General features: G+C 36.0%; 1 protein-coding gene across 4 annotated transcripts in view; it reads left to right on the top strand.

The window, feature by feature from the left end:
• Nucleotides 1-18,672, top strand: part of PDE10A (phosphodiesterase 10A) — a 162,879-nt gene that overhangs the window by 121,970 nt on the left and 22,237 nt on the right. The window contains exons 6-12 of one of the 4 annotated variants that reach the window (XM_026793061.2): nt 2,197-2,337; nt 4,826-4,981; nt 7,689-7,739; nt 9,558-9,616; nt 12,186-12,237; nt 15,781-15,875; nt 18,041-18,133. In XM_026793061.2, coding sequence (XP_026648862.1) covers nt 2,197-2,337; nt 4,826-4,981; nt 7,689-7,739; nt 9,558-9,616; nt 12,186-12,237; nt 15,781-15,875; nt 18,041-18,133 — 647 coding nt within the window. Of the gene's footprint in view, nt 1-2,196; nt 2,338-4,825; nt 4,982-7,688; nt 7,746-9,557; nt 9,617-12,185; nt 12,238-15,732; nt 15,876-18,040; nt 18,134-18,672 lie in introns of all 4 variants that reach the window. The other 3 variants (XM_005486482.4, XM_074537377.1, XM_074537376.1) reach the window with 3 other exon arrangements.

Genomic DNA, 18,672 nt, shown 5'->3' with positions numbered 1-18,672 from the left:
AGTAGCACAGTTACATTGCTATATGTAATGCATTGATACCATGGTAAAAAGAACCAAATGTATCTGAAGCATAGAAGAAGGTGTGAATAAAAGAGTTATTCTTTGGCATCTTCAGCAAAATCAGCTTTGCTCTCTGTCCTGTTGATTTTGACTCATTCCACTACTTGGACTACATAAATCAGACTTTTAACATTCTGTTGCATCTCTACATTTTGCAGTACTCTTCAACAGAAACCACTTTTTCAGTTGCTTTTCCTATTATAAGAGTATATTTTAAATAGTAGATCTTAAGTATATAGTATAGCAGATCAGACTATGATATGTATTTCAGTATTTCTATGCTCTTGATATTTTACTGCCTTTTTTATTTTTTGAAAATTATTTTATACCAGAACACTGATCTAAATAAACAAAGATCTGTGGTTTCCTCAGTTTTATTAGAATGTCCTTTTTTTTTTTTTTTTTTAAATCATGGTGTGCTTTTCTTGGCTATGTTATGTAAAATGTTCTTTTTCATTCTATTCAAGTGCATGTAAAACATGAACTGAAGCTTATGAAGGCAAGCAGCTGTGAAGCTAAGTTTTTATTTAAAAATTATTTGTATCTTTATTAGTTTACAAGCAAGTAAGAGTAAATGGAGCTTTTTTTCTGGTGTATTGAGTAGGCTTGTTCTGACAGATTCAATGTATTGATTAGATGGTTTTTGATTGTTTGAATGTTGCTTTTTTTAAAATTGAATTCTTATAATTCATCTGGAAAATAAACATTCTGACTTTTCAAGTGCATCTTATTTCTAAGGGCCACAGAAAGAAGCTGTGAGCATAAATGGGTTTGAAGAATAAGGTTCAGGTTTAGGATAAGAATAAACAGAATATTCCATGATTTCTTGTGCTTGTACTGTAATGCAAGACATCAAAATGGAGTAAATAATGTGAATATTCAGCAGCTAGTCCATGGAAAAAGCAGCTTTCCTTCCTACTGAAAAAAATCACTTGTTAAAATAGTTTGGGGCAGCTCCATTTTCTTGTTGTTTTTAAGACAGTTTAATTTTCATCTATATCACATGTTAGCAAATGAATGGAAAACTCACTTTATTGTGAGTTGCTGGATGGAAAAATCACTTTCTTGTCTTGCTGAATTTTTTGGGACTGACTTTCTGCTTAAGAAAAAGGTACTCAGTGGTTTTGTCAGAATTTGGAGTGTTTTTCTTTTGAGCTTACTAAATACCCTATTGGTTGGACTACTGATTCTTCTTGGATAGACTTCAATCTTGTTTTGACTATGAATTTCATACTTTTAATTGGCCATTTTTTCCCCTCAGCATAAAGTCTCAACATTCTCCATCCAACATGCTGGTAATCCATTACAGCTAAGGAATCTTCATCATTGCAGGAGTACCTTCTTATGGTGCATTATATTGCATCTCTTTAGCTTCTGAACATTTCAGTGGGTTGGTTTTTTTTTTTTTTTTGGAATTTTTTAGTACTAGTGCTTTATAACAGACCATGCATGTTTGTAAAGAAGGGAGAATTATGAGAGGATGCACCTTATACCGTCACTTCATTTTCTACAGCTGCTAGTAGGTGCTGAATTTCTGTATGCAAATTTTACCTGTAATAACCCATGCTAGAAAACAGCTCCTGTCTGATTGCAGCACTAATGAAAGCAAATTCTGAGGGTGAAATTAATCAGCAGCACAACCTGTGGCCATTCTTAAGAGGAGTGTTAGTAATACATTGTGGTGTGGCATTGTCATCTATCTCTGGTGTATATAACAAGAAGTTTAAATATTATCTCTACTTTTTGAGTACTTTCTATTGCAGTAAATGAGTGTGTCATAGGTAAAAAAATTAAGATAATGTTTTTCTTACAAGATAATGTTATCTTGAGTGAGTCTTGTATGCTGTGTATTATGTGTTCAAAGTAAATGCAATCCTACCCTGATATAAATAACAAGTGACTTAAATTATCCACTGTGCTCCCCAGGAGTTGTGCTGGAGTTACCTGGATGACTTTAGAGTGGGGTTTTCTAAGATTTCAGGAGAATTAAGCAGAGTTTATTCAACTACTTTTCATTGTCAAAAGCTGTGTTTCTCTACGTTATTTACTTTATTGTACATAACTGTAAAAGTAATCATGCTTTCTAATTGCTTTTCTTCCCTTTTTTTTCTCTTTTTTTTTTTTCTTTCTAACTAGAGTCTGTGTGTATTCACACCACCGGGAGCTAAAGAAGGACACCCACGACTCATTCCTGCAGGACCCATTGCACATGGCACTACTGTATCTGCTTATGTAGCCAGATCCAGAAAAACGTTGTTAGTAGAAGATATTCTGGGGGTAAAAAGCTTTATTTTCTTAATGAGATATTGCATTATGAGATATTGATATATATTGATATTAATTATTGATATATATATTGATATTATTGATTAATTATTGATATATATTGATATATTGATCAATATTATTGATATATATATTGATATTAATGAGATATTGCATGTTCTTAGAATGAATGTGTTGATGCTGAAATGTTTATTGAGATAAACATTTAATTATAGAATTTACATCTGTCCCGATACCAGGAAAGTAAATCTGAGTTTGGATTAGCTGATGGAATAATTTAAGAATACTTCATTTATTTCTAGTTTTACAGGTTTGAGGTTTTTTTGACTTTGGGTTATTTTATCTTTTTTTTGGTTGTCAGGTAAAGGATATGATGGAACTACCGTCAATAGGAAAAAACAACCAATTAAAACTCCTGTCTTCTTGGTCTTGAAATATTAACCCCTAACAAGAAGACTTTCATGTAGTCGATCAAATTTGATTTAATTTTAATACAGGGCTGACACTGACAAGAATGTCAGTTAGAATTCTGATTATTAGGCAGGATTTTTATCTCTGCATATTCTAATGTAAAGCTAAAATACTGATAGTATCAGTAGATCTACATGAAAAGTGCAGTAATGTAACTGATATCAAAATTCAAGCCTTTTTCTGTAACAGGAGTTGGAAGTTCCTGAGGTGACATTCTGATAATTCTTGACACTGTATGTCGGTCCTTTTAAATTTTTTTAAACACTTCATCCATTAGTTGCATTTATAAAATTTTATGAAATTGGATTTCAAACTGTATTTTGAGTAAGCACTTTGTGATTAGTTGGTTTTGAGAACACCAAGGAAGTTTACATTTTCTTCTCTCTTCAATGTTCCCTATGTTTTCAAGTTCTTCCCAGAATAACAATTGTTAGATGCTGTGACCAAAGGAAAAAAAAAGGAAAATTGCTGCCTCTACTTTTAACAAATTTTTTTTTAAAAATATATGACCTTAGTGGAGCAAACGTGGGCTATAAACAAATACCAAATGCCTAACGTGAGTACACTTAAAAAGAGCCACAAAACTGAAAGGCAGAAACTGCTTTCCCTGTAGTAATAGTCAGTGCTTTCTCCACTCTCTGGACTATTTAGATTTCATGTGTTTGTATGGTTTTTTTCAGTTAAAAGGTTTAAATTGTTATTGGTCATTTCCAATTAATATCATTATATCCTTACATACAGGAGTTCTATATTTTGATTTTACTAAAATCATGGGGTTAGTGAGGAGGAGTTTTGAAATTTTTTCTTGGTTTAATATTTGTGATTCATTGATCAAACAGCAAGATTCATTTTGGTGAGATGGTTTGCCTTTGTGTGATTTTAGAAGCTTCTCAACAGCAAAAGGGAAGCGCATGCAGGTAGACTTGCCAGCCCTTTTTTTGTGGGAGGACAGAACTAAAAAGAGAAAGCAGAAGGCTCGTGTTTCAAAGTGCTTCCCACTCTCTTTTGTCTGTCATTTGTTCAAATTGATTGTCATCTTAGTAATTAAGGTAGAGATTACTTGCTGTTTTCTTTGAGAAGTGAGAGATTTTGATCAGCCTTGAAGGGGTGTCTTTCTTGCCCAAGCACAGCCTGCAGGGAAGGTGTGAATCAGGTACTGAAGCACTGATGTGCAGGGCAGTGGGTCTTGCACACTGGGCACTGGGCAGTGACTGCCGCACCGCCTGTGACATCCAGGTGCTTTCTTAGGCCTGCCTGAATTTTCCTACATGGGGAAGTGAAGCCATAAAGCCTTGGACATGCTCTATGAAGACTGAAAATTATGTATTTGGGCCTTACATAGAAGCTGGTAGGGTTATTTGAACATTTGTTTCTGTATCTTTTGCGCCAGTTTATTCTGGATGCGTAAGAAGAGGAAGAAGATGCTTACTCTCATGTGTAGTTTTTTTGGGAATGCATTTTCCTCCTCAAGAGTTGGTTGAGGTTTATAACTGTATAACCTAAAGCCTTAGCCTCAAGTTTCAGTTTTTGCTTTCTTGAAAGCACTGTTGTCTACTTTAATGCTGAGATCTGGGAAGTCCACTTTGTGATTACAAATTCTTTAGGGTTTTTTGGGGGGAAGGATGTTGGGTGGTAGTATTACTTGTTTGGGCTTTTATTTAATCTGGCGTGGCATTGGCAATAATGTGCTGGTTTTTCTGCCTGTGAGAATAGAGAAAAAAACATTATATAAACAAACTCAAATCTGGGTGTAACATCACAGCTAATTCTGACCTTACATCAATAAAGTTATCTGTATATGTAAATTAATGCTGAGACTTCAAAATGACATTTTTTAGTTGCTGTCTTACTACTGTCTAGAAGTTATGCTGAGAGATGAGTTTTTGTGACTTTTGTGATTTTCCTGCAGATTTGATCAGATAGGAGGAGGAGGAAAACATCAGTATGTCTTTGCTATTAATGCTTTATTAGATATCACATCTTATCAGATTATGTTTGCATTTTCTAGGATGAGCGATTTCCCAAAGGTACTGGACTGGAGTCGGGGACCCGTATCCAATCTGTTCTGTGTCTGCCAATTGTCACAGCGATTGGTGACCTGATTGGTATCCTGGAGCTTTACCGTCACTGGGGCAAAGAAGCTTTCCACCACAGTCACCAAGAGGTGAGCTCCTGTGCAGCCTTTGCCCACTTCCCCACCACGGTCAGGACTTCACTCCCATCCCTCCCCCCACTCCAAATTTCCTCCTCTTGCACTTCTCGTGAGTTTATATCTATTTCATGCTGGCTTTTGTTATTATTGAAAAGAAAATAGGTGGTGATTTGAATTTTCAGTCAGAGGAGATAAAACATACGATTACAAGAATTTCATGTTGTTATTTTGTGGATAAACAGATTCAAAGTTCCAGTATTGATTATAAACTCAATACAGAGTTGTTCGAGAAGTTAACGCAGGGCAGGTAAATGAAATGTAAGTGTAAATCAAACATCAAAGCGCAAAATCACAATGATCAGTTATCTGAGTCTCAATCTTAACTTTCCAGTACAGCTTTTTTTACATATTGGTAAGATTTAAAAAAATATTTTAGTTTACTCTTTGGTGTAGCTTCTAAAGTAATGAACCCCATCGTAAAACAGTGTTGCAATGTTACAGCAACAGTTTATCGAGTCTCAGTGCTGAGTCTTGCAGGAGGGGAAAGAGATTTTACTTTAAATCAAAAGTGAAGCAAAAGAGGTTTCTGATCTTTACATCCATGTTTTTACTGCCGCACGTGCTCCAGCACCAAGATGAGTCTGTCTAGGTGGTGTTTCCAGTTCCAGGTATCCAGGTGGTGCCTCCAGAATTCCTTGCAACAGAAGGACAAGGCATGCTGTCTGCTGAGTCTTTGTGGTCTCCTGGTTTCCTTCTAGGTTGACAACCATGTGCTGGTTTTGGGTCAGGCTTTTCTTTAGCTTTTAGCAGCTAATGGCTTTGTCTCTCTCTAGCCTGTCCCATCTCTGTGAGTTGTCAGGATCACTGTCCTTTGTCTCCTGACTTAGATTTCTTTAGAAAGTGTGTATAAAGTGCTGGTATCTGGATGACCTGCCAGTCTAGGTGATGCTCATAAAGCTCTCCTCTGCTTTTTTTTAACTTCTGATGCTTCCTTATCCAGATATTCTCATTCATACTCATTTTCCCCTTTCCATGACTGTTCTGCATGCATTACTCTGTTCATACAATTCCTCTGTAGCTGTGTTGTCCATACATGCCCATTTGTCAATCTGAAATTAGGAGCTGTTAGCCAAATACAAATAGATTTGAAAGCTGAGCAGGTGTTGTACTAAAGGTGTTCAAAGTGCATCTTTGAACACCTTTAGTACAACAACCTTTGTTGAACACCTTTAGTTGAACAACCTTTGTACTAAAGGTGTTCAAAGTGCTCTCATGTCAAGGTTAGGATCCCTGTTACGCCCCATTAACGTGTCCCTGATGTAAAGATGAATTTCTTCTCTGTGCCATCCCCCAGAGAAGGGAATCTGAACACACAGGACAAAATGGAATGAGTTCTAGGCAGGTGTGTTGTCTTGAAAGGTATGAGATCCACCATGGTGCAGTTTAGCTGTACTGAACAGGAATTATTTGTGTGAAAAGGACAGAAGATATTCAGGCAAGAGATACTAAAACTAGTCCTCCCAAAGAAGGAAAACAGCAGCAGTATTTGTCAAGTGTATGTTTTGTTTATCAGTAAGCTAAGTACTCTGGCATTCATCTGATGTTTACCTGTGTATATTAGTTCTGTAGTCAGTGCCACTTCAGCTTGTTGTCACACCTTGTATTTTTTCACCAGTAGACCGAGGTCAAGGTAGGGAACTAGATTAGTGTGGTGGTGCCACTGTCCTTGCTCAGAGAACAAAGAACAGGCATTCATACAAAACCAGGCTTCATTAATTCTGCAGCCTACACACAATGTATTTAATTTTTTAAATTTTCCTATTACATTAATCAAGCTACAATTCAGATAAGTCTCTGACATGCACTTTTTTTATGAAAATATGAATGTTTTATGAAATAGCTTCTATAGCTAAAGTTCGTAATGTTTTATTTGGAAAAGACTGGCTGCTGAATGAAAGTATTTTATTAGTAAATTAAAAATATTTTAAGGTCACTTTCTGAGTTTTCTAAAGCATTCTTTTCATTTTCAGGTTTCAGAAAGCTTTTGGATGCCATTAGCAATTTTTATGAAATGTGTGCAAAGTGTTCTGTTTAAAAATATAAAATAAAAAAATACTTTAGGAGGGCATGCAAAAGCTGACCTCTTGTGCTTCTGTTCCCTGTGTTCCTTTAAAGCTCCTGTGCTTCAAGGACAGGAGATTATGCATGGTAGCACATCATAGTTAGCTGCAGTTTACATGACATTTGTTTGAAATGTTGCCTGGAAACTGTCATACTTCAAACACTTGAGCTGAGGGATCAGGTCTGGTTCTTCTGCCACCAAAACAGTAATGAGAGAAACAGTGCCTGTTTACAGCTGGAAGTAGCTACTGCTGAAGAGATACAGCCCCAGAAAGCTGTTAAGGCAAATTTTATTTCTGTGGCAGATGTCTTTCAACAGTATAATTTTTAAAGCCCTCGGCTTATGAGATGTTTGTTTTGATGTTGTATTTTTGAGCTCATGGCTGCTTCTGAAAACCATTGGTAAGCTCTAAAATTGAAACACTTGCAAGTACATTGAGACTTTGGCAAAATAACTGTCTTCCCTTAAATTGTTACTGCCTGATTGTCTAAAACAGCTCAGTCAATTTGCTTAGCAGGTAGATAGAGAAAAGATGCATGTCACTGATGTGCAGTTTTCAAGGTTTCTTCAGAGAGAGTTTCTTCTCTTTTGTTGCAGGTTGCAACAGCAAATCTTGCATGGGCTTCAGTAGCAATACATCAAGTACAAGTAAGTGTGAGTGGTTTTTCATTTTTTTTTATTCTGTGTCTTGTCTTCCAGAATGTATTTCGTAGGAGCATGGACTGTGTTCAGATTTAACTGGAGGTCATTGCTAAAGCATTGCTTGGAGCCCATTCCTTGAACCTGGAAAAATATGCTAACATTTTTGGTGTTTGTTGAACTAGTTTTTCCTCACTTGCAATCATGGATCAAATAACAAACAATATTTGTACTAAAGGAAAGAAATTTGAACAAATTAGATAAATAATGATTAAAGCAGATTTATCACAACAACTTTGCAGGATTGTTTTGTTTTCTTTTTCTTGTAGAAAGTCAACTGCTAGGCTAACTGGTTGCTTTCCTCCTGCTTTGGTATTCGGTTTGAAATGATGAAGTATTGCTAGCAAAGCCTATTTTAAGCCATCCTCACTAGCTGCTTCGTGGTCCTGTAACTACTGCCACTAAGGATGCTTCATGCTGTCCCTAGCTGGGTGCCTAATGGAGCGTCAGTGTCAAGCTGCTCTAGCAAACCCCAGCAGCTCTGCTAATAGCTTTTGTTACTTCAGCTAGCAGAGGATGGTAACACTGAAACTAAACATATTCTGTCAACTCAGAGAAGATGCTAAAATAGATTCTTCTGTCAACTCCCAGGAGGAAATTCATGACATTCTTTTTTTCAAGGTGTCTTTCACACACTTGTCAGAAGACATGCAGAAAGCTTCCTGCTTTTCTCTTGTAGTCTCTAATCTTTTCTGCTTCTGTGCTGGAAGTCACTGACTTGGGGGTGATCATTCCCATCTAGGCAGAATTAGCTGGCACAGGCTATTGTACACTAGTAGAACTGCAATTGCATGCAGTTGTAGCTTCACCTGTGTAGGAATTGCTCTCTCCTTGATTGAGAAGTCTTTCACATCTAACAAAACACAACAGGGAAAGTTAAGTTCAAGCTTGTCCATTTTTATTTCTCTTCATTCTTCTAAGCAGAGGGCTTGCTCTTCCCAAGTTGTTTTGCAAGAGAAGAATGTAAGAGTTTGACCTGGCATTTTGTATCTACTTTGCACAGATGAAAGATATTACTAATTCAAAGTGATACTTCTGTGAGTGTAAAATGTACAAGCAGTAGAGGTTTTTTTACTTTTGGCTTCAGTGCTTGCTCTAGTAATATACAGATGTACAATTGTGTTTCAGATACTGAGTATGCAAATATGTCAAGTACAAATACAAGTTGAAAGCTTTGCTTCATCTGACATTTTGCTTCTAAAAAGAAGTATGCATACTATTTTCTGTATTCATATTCATGCTGATTTCTCCCTGAGTTGAGCATATATCATCTGCTGCTTAGCTTAGTTAAACTTGTCTGATGTCAGACTGCAGTTGTGTCTATATGCTACTTTGCAGCCTGGAAAAAGTGGCAAAAATGTGGTAAGGGAGAAGGGAAACAAAATATTTGACATTCTCAGAAGATCTGAGGGTCTGGATAAGGAAATGTTCATTCCATAATCACAGTCAGTGACAGCGTTTGAGACAGCATGAACAAGTGTAAAAACGAACAGATTTAACTGAGTCTTAGGAAAGATTTTACTTGTGTTTCACAGTTTTAACTCAGCAGATAGATAGCTAAGATTGAAACTCAGCACACAAATTCAGCTTTAATTTTATACCGTGCTGTAGCAGATATGTGTGTGTATATATATATACACACACATGTATGTACACACACACACAAGTACTGGTGTTTTGTTTTCATACAAATTAAAGGGATGGGACTTGAGTTTCCCTGTGGCATCAGTGTTCTGGAGCAAATGGTTCTATGATCTGTGCTTCCAGGTGTGCCGGGGCCTTGCCAAGCAGACTGAGCTGAATGACTTCTTGCTTGATGTATCGAAGTAAGTGTGATGTGCAAGATAATCTTATGATTTTTTGATGAGCTTTTCTAGCCTGGCTCTTCCAATCTACCTGTGTTCACTCAGTAGCAGCAGTGGAAGCCACTCACTGTAGCTCACAAGCAGGTGCAGAGGCACACTTGAGAGGGTGGGCAAACTTCAGCACAGGGACAAGAACAAGTGGGATGTGTGGCAGTGGTGTATCCCTTTCATAATTTTTTTTTGTGGTGGTGGTGCAGATGAAAATGTCACATTCATTTATACCTCACAGAATTTATTTATTGTTGTGGTCTTTTGCATGGGGTTTTTTCCTCTCTTTTTTCCCACCTCTTCTGTCAGAGTTAAATGTGGCCATCTTTTTAGTAATGAAAAATAGGCTTGGTGTCTCATGGCAATTTTAGAAGGTTTGAAAGGACTTTACAGCAAGTTATTTAGTAAGCTTCAGCTTCCCCTATTCTCCCAACAACATTTTGGATATGAATGCATGTATTCATAAATACATGGATTTCAGAGTTAAATCCTTTAAGAATCAGGGTTGCCACATGGTTGCTCTTCCTGTTCATTTTCTGCAGGATCTCTTTTAATTTTCAAAGACTTTTATTGCATGTAATATGTTTGCTTTTAATTTCTTGTCACTATAAGGCAATATTAATTTGAAAGCACAGAAAGAGTGTGAAAGCTTGAGCTTACACTTGCAAAATCAGTTTAGTGTCTTAGGTGATCTGCTCTTCCTTCATCTCTTTTTGTTTGTCACTGCTGTAAGAATCTTTAAAGACAAAGATAACCAATAAATTAAAGGATAAACCAGAGCTGTACTTCTGGTAAATTGATCTGGAGTGCTTAACAGAGTTTTATGAAACTAGTTGGAGGAAAAATTTGAAAGTGCATCACAAAGTAGTGATGATACTGTGGAAAAATGAGATGTCTTGTATTTTTGCTGCAAACACTTGTGTGGGTCTTGATGAACAGTTCTCAAGCTGATGAGATTAGAGGATATCCCAGATTCCTATGCCATTGCTCAGGAATGTAGGCAGCCAAGCTGACCCACCTGGAAGGGAGAGTAATAAACTACAGGGAGGAGTCTGCCCCTTGAAAGGCGGGCAAGCTGGTTGTATCCAGATGTTTCTCCATACTTTTCCTCAGGATGACATTTTTTTTAAATTTCAACATGATTCAGAGCATATCTCCCAAAGGGCATTTTTACAAGTCTAGCACCATTATATTCCTTTCCAGAGTGCTTTTATGTTGCTAACATCCATACTGAACTAGTTTACCAAAAACAATATTAATCTGTCCAGATTTATGAAGTGGCAATTTTTTTTCTTGAACTAGCATAGTATTGAGATTGTTTTAAAGAATTTTGTAGTTGTTTTAAGTTTTTAAGATAATAAGTAGTAAGTACTGCAAATATTTATTATGCCTTTCTGTAGAAGAATAATTCTTAGCGAGTATTATAATTTCCTAGAGTTTTTAGTTTCAATGAAAGAAGAAAGTTTGTATTTTAAGACGCAAAACTGGGATATCATTTAATAATATCTTCATGAACTTCATATAGGCACAGACTTGTATCAGCAAGAAAATAAATTAGATTCCTCTTGGAAGTAGTCTGTATCTTTTCTAACATGGAAGGAGAATTTCCTTTTCAGTGAGGAAATGGTTACTGTGCAATGTCACCGGGACATGTTCTGTAACATTTTAGAAAGGGCAGAGTATTCAGTGCTCCACCTCTTCATGCCCCTGATGATGTCAGACCAGTGTATTTTGTATCTCCTTTCTACTAGACCCAAACAGAACTGAGCTGCGTATATATTCAAGGCCACGGGACAATGCCTTTTGTCTGCTGGGAGCATTGTAATCCGAGGGTTATTAATACTTGGCATGTGGAAGATTTAGACTTCTTTTACTAATAAGTTTGACCTTTATCTTTCAATGTTCTTGACTGTCCTTGAACAGTTACCACTTTACTGTGAAACGGAGATTTTTTTTTTAAAAAACTTTTTTATTTTTTAAGTCACAAGATCATTCCCCTTCTTCAACTTCAACTGTTGTTCATAGAGAAAACTCATGAAGAGTTTCTTAAATAGTTGCCTTTTAAATAGTGCTAAGGATTAGATAATATGAGATGGAGTTAGCCAATTTTTGGTGTTTTAAAAGAAATTTTTTTGTCATCATTTTCTACTTCTTTTCTTTTCCTTTTCTCTTCTGCTTTTAAAATTTTCAGTGTGTTAGAGGTGCCAAAGCATTTTGATGCATTCTTGGTATTGCTCAGCAGGAGCCTATTCAGTTCACAGCAGGCAATATTTGGTAGTCTTTTCCATTTTCTACAGAGCAAATTCTATGTATAATAAAGCATATTCTCAATTCTGTAGAATAATGGCTCAAGGGAACAGAGCTAGGACCATTTCTTAATTCCCTTGTGCTGTAGCAAGCCAATCAGTGATTTTCAAGGTGCAGTGGTTTGTCCTCACCTTTTCTGGCTCCATGTTAAGCTGTAGTGAAAGAAGAGCCCCTGGAATAGTTTGAGAAGTGTTTGACTAAATGCCAATGTTTACTGACTTCTCTTTCTCTGCAGAACATATTTTGATAATATAGTTGCAATAGATTCTCTACTTGAACATATAATGGTAAGTTGTCTTTTTCACCTCTAAGTTTATTAGTTGTAGGTAGTAAAGTCCTTCGTTCTCCTTTCCTTGAAGACATTATGTCATTGAAATATATCAGCTGTTTGTAGCGAACACATAATACAAACAGTACAAACATGTCTATACAGAAAAAGTGGTAAAGGATGGCTTGATTTCTCATTTTTGCAACAACTTCTGTTCACAGCTTTCATAAGGAATGAAACAGCACTGTGTCTGAACTAAGTGCTTACTATTGCGTTCTGAGAAAGTTTGGAAATTGTAACAGAAAGGCTTCTGGTTTTCTTTTTATTTTAGTATGTGATGTTGATTCCTTCTTCTAAATTCAATTTTCTACATGCTACAAAACTCTGCTGAAGAAATTACTGTCTGTAGCAGGGGGGTATAATTTAAAAATTACTCCTGGGATATTTTTTCCAATGGTTGAATGAGATGTGTAAGACCTTGGAAAACTAGAGTGACAGTCAGTCAATGTTTTATAGAAACCACTAAAGCCAAATTGTTAGTTCTTCCCATTGAAATAACTATTTAATACTTAAAGAACTGTTCAGAAGCAATTTATGAGTTTCTAAATCAATTTTGAATTCAGAATTATTTCCTGAATAGTGTTAACAAATGTGGGTGAACTGGCTGTTTATTACGTTTTGAGTGTTTGACATGTGAATTACGCTTTTTAGCTTCATGCACATTCATTGCATTCTGCAGTTCTTTTTCCTAAGTGTAAACCTGAATCAGGTCTGTGATTACCATTGTTTAAAATTTGCACATTCAAAAAATTACTTTTCAACAATGCTCTGATGTATGCCCCAGTCTTCAAAGTGATATTCTTAGCTAGACTATTCAAAGACAGCTTTGTTAGAACGTAAACAACAATAAAGTGGTTTTATTTAGAAACGTGAATTAGTAATGGAAAATATTCTGCAATGTTTGTGTTATTCTAGTTAGTACGCTGTCAAGAATTCTGCACATAGGACATTTCTGAAAATTGACTTTTCCAATTTAAATGAACCTCTTAAAAATAGCTTAGCATTTAAAAGAACTGGTACAACATAACATATGGCATTGAGAACAAATATTGATATTCCTCACTGTTCTTCCCTGTGAATAGAGATCTGGTGGAAACACAATTGGCAGTAAAATGTGCTTACTCTTTCATCATCTTTTCCAACACTTGGGTGCATCATGATTCTGTGTTTTAACCTGTGTGATGTTTCATACTCAGCTTCCTTTATAGCTGTAGCTGTTGTCTCTTTCTTGAGCCAATTAGCTGAATTATGAGTTTGTACATTTACTGCCATTTTATGGGAGCGTCCTTTTATCATGTTATGGCTTATTCTGTATCTCACTGTGAGAAAAGACCAGAGCTCAGTTTCTTTTGAGAAACTGAGAACTTCTCGCTATTTTGCCCTTTAGTGATTGTACTTATGGTTTGATTTGTTCCTGCAATACTAAAGAAAAATTATGTGTGTTTCTTTCCATTCTTTTCATTTTTATTTTCATAAAAATCTCTGAGCAAAGCCAGTGATATAAAGGTGTTTTTGAATGTAAATGCAAGGAAGGGAAGTAAAAGTTTAAGTTGCCTTACCAATTTTCTTGCCCTTCTGCTTGAGCAGTTATAAGCAGCTTATGCAAACAGTGCTCCCTGGCTTCCCTGACAGTGCAGAACGCACTTTTTGTACTCATATTCTCTTTCAACCACTGGTCAGGATTTGAACAAGGGATTTATAGAAGTAAAACTCTCTCATCCCATTAACTATTTCTCAATTAGTACTGTTTAAGTAATCATTTTTGAAAAGCATGAGTCATGACCAAGGTAAGTTCTTGAGTCATACGCATTAAACCACAAAAGATTAATTGTATAAAATCAACTCTGTGCTGTAGATTTTACAAAGAAATATGAAACAGTATCTGAATAGAAGCATTTACTGGACCCCTTGTCCTTTTGGCAGTTTCTGTTCACTCTCTTTTGAGCAAAACAATAAGCAATCCAAGTGGTTAAGGTCTTTAAATTTCTTAATGCTCTAGGGGAAAAAAATGCACAAATCTTACCTCTGAGATTGCAGTCTCCCTGACTTTTCTGTTGTGATGGAGTAGAAGACAACAGAATCTTCCTAAACACAGATTCAGTTGGTATGGGAGGGCCCTCCAAGTTATGGACTTGGGCTAGATGGTATCTGTGCAGTTTCCTTCCTATGGCATAGAACTAGAGTCTCTCAATCATTTTTCATCTCATATAGGTTTTTTAGTGCTGAATATTTGTCCATCTGCATTGTTTTGTTTCTATTTTTTGGAATACAAGAGAGAACGGCTGGGGAAGGTGATTCATATGGAAGTCTTATGAATCCTTAAAACATACCAACTGCCTGCATTGCACATGAAGATTTTGTTAGCCTCTTTCTGTAGCTGAATGACTGAGTGGATAGAGTTTCACCTCAGATCCTTCTCTACCATGAAGTTACTGTACTTTCTGAGCAAATAAGAAACACAGAAGACCTATCTGATTTGGATAGAGAAGGTTCTTGTGCCTGTGTATTGGCATCGTAACACAGTGATTCTTTGATTTTTGTCTCACTTTTCCCTCTTTTTCTCAGAAAGTCTATTGTATGTTTGAGAAACACTTCACAGCAGTGAAGAGCTGCTGTGTTCTCATGACAAGATTCTGTTCTGACAGTCAGTGCTTCTGGGAGTTATTTTTGCTGAGATAAAACTAGTTGGTTCAAAGTAAGATAGAGACCATGCAAGTCTGTTGCTGTGCTGTGATACTTGGCTGTGGCTGGTACCTTTGGGCTTTGGTTAGTTCTTGCACAATTTCTAAGTCTCGTCTCTTGTGCAAGTACTGTCCCTGACATGGAGAGGGTACAGTCATTTCCTATCCCTCTGCATTGGGTAATCCACAATGATACCTCTAATGACAGAATCACAGTGCCACAAAATATTTCTCACTTGGGAAGGACCCACAAGGATCATTTGGTCATTGTTTTTTACAGGCACACTTCGATTTTTAGAAGAAAACACTATATTCTCTGTTATGTCTGTCTCTGTCTTTGCTGGATATTAAATACCAATATGTTTGCACTGAAAATGAAAGCAAAAAGGCAAAATTGCCATTAGGTTTTGATCTAACTTATCTATTTAAAATCAAGTTAGAGTGAATAGTGTCTGAACATAGAGGGAAGAAAGGTACTATTTTGGAAAGCCTTAAAAAACAATTAAACAGGAAAGCCTATTTTTGGGGGGGAAACTTTCATGTCTCTGAAGAAATTCCTGCATTTCTTGAAGAGTGTGCTCAAATTTACAGAGAAAATATTGAATTCAAGATTTTACTTCCGAATTGTATTATAATAAGATTGCTCCTTCAAAAAGATTTCTATACTGGACAGCTTCTCAAAACTTTTACAGGGGTGTATATTTTTATCAGATAAATGACTGGAGATAATCCAACTCATGACCGTTAACTCTAGTTTTGTTTTTTGTCTATAGATATATGCAAAAAACCTGGTGAATGCAGATAGGTGTGCACTCTTCCAGGTTGACCACAAAAATAAGGAGCTGTATTCAGACCTTTTTGATATTGGAGAAGAAAATGATGGGAAACCTGTCTTCAAGAAGACCAAAGAAATAAGGTAAGAATAGCTAGCAGAAGAGTGCAGTTTCATTATAACTATGGACATGCAGGCATTTTATTACCCAGTTTCTGTGCCTATCTGCAGGTACCCTGACAATACTTGTCATACTGTGATATCATTCCCACCAGGACCCGCCTCCAGAAGGTAGTACTTCTGGGAATGACATTGCAGTGCCATCGAAACAGCGTCTCTGAAGCTATAACGTCACTCCTGGAAATGCCGTCTTCCGGAGGCGGTCCTTTTAGAAATCATGTTGGGAAAAAAACAGAGGTGTTCTGAGGTAGGTAAAGGTGCAGGTAATAGTGCACCTAATCCATAGTCTGCCAGTTTGGGACTTTTTTTCCCAAGAGGGTTCCCAAGAGGAATTAAAATTTGTGCGATTCCAGCACATCCAAAGCAAGGAAATCACAATTTGTACTTCTTATGGATGGATTAGGCAAATGCAGAATTGAGTATGGATTATCAGTATGGTCATTCAATTTGAAGATTTCAAGCTCAGTAATTTAATTTTGATTTTCTCATGTGAATTTAGATTTTCAAACTTTAAATTGATTGTGATACTGAAAATGCTTGAAGTGGTGAATTTGAGAATGTGTATTGTCTGGTAATGACTAGAAAGGATTCTTTGACTAAAAGTTATGTGTATTTCTGCTTCATATCACAGGTACCTAATTTTTATAGTTATGCACTTTTTTTTAATGAAAGAGGCTTAACAAAGTAAATATAATATTTTTCATTTTTCAAAAATTATGAATCCTTAATAGAACCAGACTAAGATTTTCAAAGGCCTACAGGTCTCAGATTTTCAGCTTCTTAAAAGTAAATAATTTTATGAGTATGTATCCTGTGCTAAAATTTTCCTAAAATATTCAGCATTGATTTTTATCAGAACTTTTTTCATTTCCTCCTTATAGTTATGAAGTTCTGGGCCAATATGAGATGTGATTCATGTGTTCACTAAGACTCCTTTAGACAAACTTACTCCCACTTACCATTGTGTGAGTGAGAATGGAAGGAATAAAAATTGGTGCAATTTGCGTACTGACAAGCAAGGAGGTGGTGTAAATTAAAGAAGATGGCCTGCTTTAACATGCACTTTAATACTCCTTCGTGATAATTGTTTTTCTTGCTTATATCTTTCTGTCTTCTCTGTATGTTATTGAAATGTTGATTCTAAGTGCAAGGGTGTGAGCTATTTCACAGGTACTGTATACTGAAAGTGAAGTGCAACTTAAATATCTGTAAGAAAGTGACACTGAGTGAGTCATCAGGAAGGAGTCTTAAGCTGGTGTGATGTACCTATCATAAGAAGCAACAGAAAAATCTAACTTAAAGTCAGGTGTGCAGGGTGAAATCCTGACAGCTTAATCACTAACTTCAATACAGGCACCAGGGTACTATCAGGGTACATTTAGACTTGAAAGTGTTCCAATATGTTTCTTTTTACGTGTTTTTCTCTATAAATTATCTTTTGCTTTTATGTCATAACTGCTTAATGTCGAAATATTGAAAAACTATTTACTCACAAGAAAAACGTACAGGTTTTTGTGATACAACTTAGGAATATGTTTGTTGTGTTTAACTTTCCTGTGGTGATTAAGGGACACGGTACCATGGCATTGTTTGATTGTCGTGAAACAGGCTAGTCATTCCTATTCCCATGGAAAAATCCATATAATGTTGTGCTATGAAATTTCCACTGGTCTTTTTCCAAAATTTTGTTACCAAATCCACACATATACACCACCCAAAGAAACAAGTTCCATGTTCTCTTTGTTGTGTCAAAAGAAGCAATGGATATGTAAAAGTAATAATAAAATCAATATCTTTTAAGTGTAAACACAAGTCTGAGTTCTGTACAAATGTTATGTTTGTTAGGGATAACCTCCTGGGTTATTCAAGATTTTGAACTTTCGTCACTGAAATGGTAATGTTATGTCATGTTTTGTATTAAACTGTATAGCTATATAAAATGTTTTCAGAAAGTATCTGTTAGGATGTGCTTTTTGTTCTATTATGTGCTACTAGTTGTTGTAAGACTTTTCTCTTCAAAGCAAGAAAATGGCGCTGGTTGGGAGCATCCATTACTGTGCCCAAGACAGGCTCCACTAGAAAAATGTGCTTTCCATAATTTGGCTAATACACATATTTATTTTCTCCAGATTTTCTATAGAAAAAGGAATAGCTGGTCAAGTGGCACGAACAGGAGAAGTCCTTAACATCCCTGATGCCTATGCAGACCCACGCTTTAACAGGTAGGATGCTCTTCATTGGAGGGAAGATAGCTCATTAAATCTGTTACATAAAATTACCACTTAAATTTCATATTGAGATTCATTCATGGAGCTGTAGTCCTCTGATGCAGAGGTAATTAGAGATGTTTATTAAATGCTTTAGCCATCAGAGATAATTTTAAGATACAAATAAAAGTGGGTTTTTTTCACATTTAATATAATGAAGAAACATTTATTTAGATTGTTACCAAGTTTCATTATTAGTGTCCCTGGAATCTCATTAGTTTCATGAGAGAAAAACAGTTCACTAACAGAGAACTAAGAATACTGAAATCTTCTTTAACTCTATGTTTGAGGCAATATTAATTCTATGTCCTGCAAATTAAGAAAAAGGATTAAAAAGTTCTTTTTAAGTATGGCACAGTAGATAAAAATATTTGAAGGTTTTGAGGGTGAAATTCTTGCAGGTACTAATTAGGTCTACTTTAAAATTATTAAGTATATTGTACGTCAACATTTCTGAGAATCAAGGAATAGATACGCATTGATATTAACTCTTC

The sequence above is a fragment of the Zonotrichia albicollis genome, chromosome 3, assembly GCF_047830755.1.
Source record: "Zonotrichia albicollis isolate bZonAlb1 chromosome 3, bZonAlb1.hap1, whole genome shotgun sequence".
NCBI lineage: Eukaryota > Metazoa > Chordata > Aves > Passeriformes > Passerellidae > Zonotrichia > Zonotrichia albicollis.
This window is presented reverse-complemented; position numbering and strand designations above follow the sequence as displayed.